Source organism: Triplophysa rosa, linkage group LG6 (assembly GCF_024868665.1).
Source record: "Triplophysa rosa linkage group LG6, Trosa_1v2, whole genome shotgun sequence".
Classification (NCBI taxonomy): domain Eukaryota; kingdom Metazoa; phylum Chordata; class Actinopteri; order Cypriniformes; family Nemacheilidae; genus Triplophysa; species Triplophysa rosa.
In genome coordinates this window covers 4,213,683-4,221,463 of record NC_079895.1, presented here as the reverse complement: position 1 = coordinate 4,221,463, position 7,781 = coordinate 4,213,683, and the positions used below count along the sequence as shown (strand labels likewise).

Genomic DNA, 7,781 nt, shown 5'->3' with positions numbered 1-7,781 from the left:
AGTCATAATCATAAGCAGATTCGTGGTGCATTATTAAGGGTTGAAAGCTGTACAGAAATAAAGTAGAAATATTTCCAGAAAATAAAAGCAATCTATTTATTAACAATTCAAGTAACAAATAAAATAGTTGAAAAAATATCATTTTAAAAACTGCGTATATCCCCAATATTTCCGCCACAAATGGAGCGAAATGTCATAAATGTTAAATCAAATGTAAGAATGTAAAATAAAAACTCGGATTCCATCTGGGCCTGATCATAAGGGGTGAGCTTAAGGACATTTCTATGTCATTGAGACTGTAAGGATCATAAGCACAGCTGATCCAGTAGGACTGAAGGCTTACGCTATTCTCCCAAATCCTCTATTTTAATTTGACAAACGGCATCATATGGGTTGTTTGTAAAGTCTCCACTTTATTGTTCAGGGACTAGTAAACAAAAAGCACACTGCTTTTTTAATAATCGCGATTTTTCATAAGTTCATGTTTTTATTTGATTTATTTCTTGCGGCGCTGATTTGCTTTTTAAAAATGTACTTTGGTTTAATTTAAATTCTTATGCACTGGAATGTACTGTGTACTGTATATGTTTTGCTTTTATTAAATGTTTTCTACAAGTTAAAGCTTTGCTTTGGCTATTTCTACATTCAATTTGCTTGTTGCTACCACCTAGCATAATCTCTTGTTTATTGTTGTGTGTGTGTGTTCAGATACAGCTGCATTTAACCGGTGCCTCCTCAGCCTCCTCTAGGTCTCCTCCAAAGAGTGCGAGTAGATGCGGGTGAACCCTGGAAAATAAACAGTGCTGTCAGTACATTTAAACATTGTGAAGATTTATCTGATATACACACACATTTTCCTTCCTCTGTCTTAGAGTCTCGCACTCATCTGTTTATCTTTCTGTCACTTATTCTGGAGCTTTTTGAAGAGAAATGTGCGATTTGTTTTTACGCACCGCCCATGTCATGTTTGTAGTGCCTGAAAACAAACAGGACCTCTGATGCGCGATTCATCTGAATTGAAGTTCAATGTCAAAGCACACAGTGGCTATAGACCACTTCGGATGACATAATGAACGCTGGGTTAACGCTGGTCAAGAAGAACTCACTGTTTTACTACACACGTTAAACAAAATATAACCGAAAGAACATTTATAAATGGTTTCATCGGCAACAACATCAACAAACGTTATGTGGCCCAAACTTAACTTCCGGTAGTCTCCGCAAAGAATCAATAACTGTTGAGTAGTTTTAATTGAATTTAATATGGTTAATATACAATAAAATATTAATACAAATGAATATTAATACAAATTAAATATAAAATAAATAGTTATAGCCTATATTAAAACCAAACACAGACTGGAAGTTAACTTCGGGCCAGGCACGTGCATCCAATGAAACCATCTAACCAATCTAGAATGTTAAACAAATATCTTTAAGATGTAATTATATGTGTAAGATTGAAACAAATAATAAATAGAAACTGAAACTGGAAGTGCTTCTGGACCAGTGGCTATCTTGACTAGGCTACTGACTTTACTTAAATACATGAAATTGCTTTTAGTAGATTTTAGTACACATTGACAATTTATATAGTGGATTTGACAATCCAGTACCAAAAAGTAAAAAACTTCAAACATAATGCTTTTGGCCATTGTAGTGATTCGATCTGTGTGACGATTCTGAAGACATGAGAGTAGGCCAAATAATGTGAGATAAGATCAAATGTGAGAAATAACGACTTTTGAACTGATGAGGTATTCCGTTAAGATTGGCACACAGTAAAATCAATGTAACGCATCTGTCACGCTTTATTGTTTTAATGAATTAAATTTGTCACGTTTATTGACTTATTTATGAGCGTCTCACCTGATCAGTATCTCAGATGGGACCTCTAAGAGATCTCCATCAATGTTCCAGGGATACGTTCCCTCTGAGGAGATGATGGGTGTTGTTTTAGAATCACGTTCCTCTGAGATGTCTTCGGCCCAGCTTCCCTGAGAGCGCAACCTCACGGCTCTCACGGTGTGGGTCTCGATGAAGGAGAAACTAAACTGTAGAAGGATAAAAAAACATTTAACACATTTAACCATTCTTTACAAATATATCCTTTTTTCCAGCCTATGAGAGTTTGTAATGCAACCCTGTGGCTTTTGCTTTGACTACAGTTTAAACATTTGAGGCTGTAGTTCATTGTAGCTCCACAAGGGGGCACTAAGGAACAACAGGATAACTACTGCTGACTGGCTGACATCAGTCCTCAGTATGTGTGTTTGTGACCTCACATGTAAACCTGACCACAGAGCCACACCAGTAATGGGCTTTCAACCCATCATAAATTCATTTTATTTTCATAGATTCTCATTTAGACGGTTGCTGTCAACATATCACACTGTTCCCTTTTGTTTAAAAAACTTTTCAGATATTTTTAGCTAATAAATGTAAATTGTATATACAGTATTTATTTTTTGTCTGACTCCTAAAATCAAAGTGAAATAGTTTTATTATTTTCTATATGCAAAATATAAAGAATGTTTTATAAATGCTATTTTAATACCATTTAGAAATGTTTGCACTGTTTCGTCATTTACCTTCATGTCATTCTGAACCTGTAGTAGGCTACTTTCTGTCTTCTGTAGAACACGAAAAAGACATTATGAAGACTGGTGACTAAACAACGTTGGCCCCTACTGACTTCTGTTGTATAGACACAAAAACAACAACTAAATATCTTTTGCGTTGCAGAAAGAGTCAGGTTTTGAATGACATGAAGGTAAATGATGACATAGATATTTAAGATAGTTTCTTATTTTTCAGTTTTTTTAAACATGAATTAATATTATCCTATTAAATTCTGACATGTTATAAAAAATAACGTCACATTTCCTTCCAAACAAAAAATGTCTTTTATCTTTCCTTTTTTTTACTTGATTATGACCCAGTAAAAAAATATTTTTACTGATATTCACCTATAAATGCAATATACTTGACTTTCTTCCTTATTTTCCCATCTCCCCGTACATAAAGTGAAGCTCAGTTAAATCGCACAATAATGGCTCAGTAACACCACCGAAACCATGATATCTATAAAGTTTTGCTCTATGCCATAATGACGTGAGATGAGAGCATCATGTCAACGCCTCAACCTACACAGACTTTTTATAGAATGTGGGTTAACAAACAGATCTAGATTGGATTGCTTAGGAAAAAGAAGAGACCGGCTCTAAAACGGGCTAATCCGTATTAGCCTAAAAAGTGTTTTGTAGAAAGCTGACAATCAGCGACTAGTTTGACTTGACAGTATGCTAATTCTGCTTAAGCCGTGGAGGTTGCTAACTCCATTTGCGTGGGCTGGATTTCCCGTGCTTGTTGGGTTGACGTGTCTTCTTTACAGGTGACCTCACCTGATTGTTTGTGCTGCTGTATCTTTTCAGGTGCTTGATGAACTCTGACCTGGAGGTATCGCCGACCGTTATCAGCGCCATGCTGCCATTATTCAGCCTGTGGTGGACGGGAAAGATGACTCGCATTAATTGTGCTTACAGTAGGTGTGCAACATATGTTATTAAAAGCTGTGGCTTACATGATGTCATGTATAGAGATAACGTTGTGTTCGCACGCCAAACATTATGACCAGCTGTTTGTCACGTAGACGGTTCAACATAGGCTACCTGAGGATTGTTTATTTCATTAAACTCCTTCCTTCTGTCTTGCCACAGGTCTATAAATGGATGCACTTCACACCGACTGTACTATATCTAAGGTGACAATGTAAATGCAAGATGTGAGGTATAAATAGGAGGACCATATGGAATCTGCACTGAACTCAGACGAAGTAAAAAAAGCTATTATTTCACGTTGAATGACCAGTTAACATAAAGACGAAATGTCATTTTTGCATCAATAGATATTAGGAAAAACAACAATTTTACACGTCAAGCCAAGCTTAGTTTGGCTTTCTGAAAATACGGGAGGAAAGAGGGGGGTTGTTGAGCACTCATAGACCCGTGCACAGATGCTCGACCCTTAAATCTACCCGGCCACTCCCTTTAATCAGAGTTATTAGGTGCTGATTGGTCCAGTTAGGTGGCTTTGACCTTAAGAGTCTGATCCAACCACTATTTCCAGTGTTCTGCATTAGACCGGCTTGCTTTGCCCATCTCCACGCACGAAACGAGCCAGGAAAGTCAGGAGACTCCTTACGTGTTGTTGACACACTGACCTGGTCTCAGGATTGACATCATTTACTGAGCGCTTCTTACTTTTAGGGCGGTGTGTAGGTTAACGGATTGAGGGCTGTGCTTAAATAGATGGATCAAATGTTAAGACACTTAAAAACCCAAAATTGGATTAAAGATGCAACATTTGCGTTATTTTTGCTTCCGAGATGATCTCTGACCTGGTGTTTGGAGCCAGGCCTCGGGGGGCCATGGAGCACAGGCAGGGAATAGCCATGACACTGATATTTAAATAGAGACCCTGTCTGGTCTGCCAGGAGCCATCCTCACCTGTAAGAGAAAAGAGAGTGTATTAAGTAGTATGTACAGTGTATAGTACAGTAGATGCACTTGAATGTAATGAAATAATAGAATAGAATACAAGGAATAGCAGCAAGCACGAGTCACAAAAACATGTATGTTTATATGCACTATATGGACAATTCCATACAACTCATGAAACTCCATGAACTCAAATCTTAGTGCTACATCATATAATGATGTTCTAGAGAATTGTGTGCTTTTCATTTTATAGCAGCAGTTTGGGCAGGACCCTTTTCCATTCCATTGACAATGTCCCTGCGCACAAAGTCGAAAATCGATTCAGTCTAGCGTTTGATCGGTAACTTGACCGATCTGTATAAAGCCCAGACGTGAACCCAGCTGAATATCTTTGAGTCAAGCACTCATCACCACCAATGACTCATACACATGGGACCAGAAAAAGCCCCATCCAAAACTGTTGTCGCAAAGATGGAAACAAACTTCTTTAATATGGTATGGAATTATCGGAACATGTTAATTATAAGGGGGCGTCCCAATACTTTTGGCCATATTGTGTACATGTAGGACAATTCGTTTCGGTCCTCAAATCCGTAAAAATCTTTTTTTAAGTGAAGCCATTTTAGTGGACTGTATTGGCTGCCCAGTGATGCTTTCATTTCAGATATTTTCTCTTAATTTAGCAATACTCACAAATGCTGTCTTCATCTCTGTTTCGCTCATCCCTGTGAAGAAAAAACACTTCAGAGCATAATCATAATGTGCATTTTAGTAATAACAGAGTAGAATTGTGCGGGTTCCTCACAGTGTGGGGCAGTCTGGTTTATTACCATCAGCTCTGTGACCTTCAGCATTTTGATTTCATTCCAATGGCCAATTAGCCAGGGGGTGGTTTATTTCAAATAACATCCAAATAATTATGCTGAAATGTGGATAATGGGAGAGAAAACCTTAAAAAATGTTCTTTAGCCAGCCTCGGATCCTCGGTTCCGCCGCTGGTGATGAAGGACAGTTCACAGTCTTCAGGTCTTCATTTATGCATCATCAGTTGGTTGGGAAGAAAAACCGGGAGAGAGAACAAACGCGTTAGATGGCGTGTTATGATAAGAAGAGGGTTATTTCTAGGAGAGAGTGCCCATGTGTTCTATGCCAGGCCGGTCTGACACTAATCCCAGATTTGATGGAGCACCTGCCAGTCCCTTGAAGCCCACCAGATGAGAGAATGCTACAGCTCACAAAAAAAAAACAGAGAGAGAGAGACCGCTTACTTGAGGTTTGCCAGTGTTTTAATGAGAGCGAACTCGCGACGCTGGCTGGGTGGCATCCAGCGGTGTCTCTCTGCCAGTGCAAGCGTCCGCCCACCGAAACCAAACATGGCAGAGAAACCGAACCTCACCAAACGACCCATGGAGCTGAAACTGCACACGTCCACAGGCTGACGGTGTCCTGGAACAGAAGAACAGCACTGTTACCACATAGACTGTGACAAAAAATGGTAAAAATGGTAAAAATGTAGACAGTTCTGTTCTAAATACGAGTGAGCTACCTACCTAGACACCACTGTAGTTTAATTAAAGTAATATTGTCTATTCCCTATATAACCCAATATTTTGTGTTCTATTTGTATTAATTGTATTGAAATTAAAGGGACAGTACACCCAAAAATGAAAATTCGGTCATCATTTACTCAACCTCTTGTCATTTCTTATACTAAAATGTTTACTTTCACTTTTTCAGGACATCATGAATCTTAAATTTAAATGAAACCTGGCACCATTGTGGTATGTGGCACCCACTTTTCACAAATCGGTATACGATTTATACAGTTGAACTAATAGGTTTAGTATTAAATTAGTGCTTTTTTAACTAATACATTTGTGCATTCTATTATATTTAAGATTATGACAAATATAAATGTTATTCTGGTCCAGGAACAATAAAACCATCTATCAAGTGTCTGTGTGACATCTCTCGAGCTAATTCACTGCATATGTCAGAGTAAAAATGAAATGACTGTGGATCTGGTGGTCCATTGGTTGGGTTCAGTTCCCACAGCCCACCACATTCATGACCTTCTTTCTCCACGTGCACGCGCTCTCCCTGCTCATGAATAATTCATCGGATCCTTCCAAATCCCGCCAGTTGGCCTTATTCACATCCGTAAATATTGCTTAATTAGAAATGAACAAGCCCTATATTGGCCCTCCTAAATAGGCATTACGCGCTCATTCGTGTCAGGTGTCTCATGCGCCTCTGATGCCTCACAGCGACAAAAGCCAGACATTTTATGAAGAAAAGAAAGAGGACAACGTTGAACGTAGTTTGCGTTCCGTTCGGTTAACATACTGTAAGACGCCTAATGTTACGTGTCGGAATGTGTCGTCTTTTGTTCAAGCGAATGCCTACACTTAGCTCAGCGGTTCCTACCGAGAGCCATGATGTTTGATGGAGCAATTAATCATGGCGGTACGAGGATGTTTCTCAACGTTCCTGCTGAGATAGCGCGCGCTCCGAGTCGGTGCCAATCACGGCGAACAAAAGAAATTCAACACTCGTTCTTAAAACTCACACCTTCCTTTTGTCAAAAGCTATGAGTTACACTACCATATGGCTCAATTCTTAAGATTTAATGATGAGATGCATTCTCTCACACGTGGGGGGTCAGTTTGGGGGTAATCGTCCCAGTCTGCAGCCAAGTGAGAACAGAAATGGACCGGAGAGTTTTAAGCACACCAGTTTTGAGGGTTATTGATCTGATTTTAGTGTGAATTGTTGATAAATGACTTGCAGCCATATGGATGGTTTCATTGGACGCACGCGCCTGGCGCACACTTAACTTCCGGTTTGTGTTTGGTTATAATATAACAATTTATTTTATATTAATTTACATTCATATTTTATTGTATATTCATTGAATTCATTTGTATTGTAATTTCTTTGCGGAGATCTACCGGAAGTTAAGTCACATATCGTTTGTTTACTGTCTGCTGTTGCCGCTGAAACCGTCCATATATATCTTAAAGACCCAGTACCTAAAAATAAACATGTTGTCATTATTTAATCATCATTGTGTGTTTATATTCCAGGTCTTCTGAAGTTATGTGATGAGCTTTGTGTGCAGACAGAGAAGTAAGTAGCTATTCACTTCAACTTTTTTTGGGACATCATTGACTACCATAGTAGAACAAATAAACTGGTAGTCAAAGGTGCCCCAGAGCCGTTTCTTTTCCTAAACATATATGCAATCTTTTTTTCTACTATGGTAGTCAATGGTGCCTCAGA

General features: G+C 38.7%; 2 protein-coding genes across 2 annotated transcripts in view; both read right to left on the bottom strand.

Annotated features, from left to right (window-relative positions):
* Positions 1 to 82: 82 nt before the first annotated feature.
* Positions 83 to 7,781, bottom strand: part of cerkl (ceramide kinase-like) — a 51,402-nt gene continuing 43,703 nt past the window's right edge. Inside the window, exons 7-13 of the mRNA XM_057336655.1 lie at positions 5,768 to 5,945; positions 5,450 to 5,527; positions 5,193 to 5,224; positions 4,400 to 4,508; positions 3,405 to 3,501; positions 1,870 to 2,054; positions 83 to 786 (exon numbers count right to left, since the gene is read on the bottom strand). Coding sequence (XP_057192638.1) covers positions 705 to 786; positions 1,870 to 2,054; positions 3,405 to 3,501; positions 4,400 to 4,508; positions 5,193 to 5,224; positions 5,450 to 5,527; positions 5,768 to 5,945 — 761 coding nt within the window. The 3' untranslated portion in view covers positions 83 to 704. The remainder of the gene's footprint in view (positions 787 to 1,869; positions 2,055 to 3,404; positions 3,502 to 4,399; positions 4,509 to 5,192; positions 5,225 to 5,449; positions 5,528 to 5,767; positions 5,946 to 7,781) is intronic.
* The window catches only part of dnajc10 (DnaJ (Hsp40) homolog, subfamily C, member 10), a 255,365-nt gene continuing 255,265 nt past the window's right edge, over positions 7,682 to 7,781 (bottom strand). Inside the window, exon 25 of the transcript XR_008963172.1 lies at positions 7,682 to 7,692. The gene's annotated coding sequence lies outside the window, so the exon portion shown is untranslated. The remainder of the gene's footprint in view (positions 7,693 to 7,781) is intronic.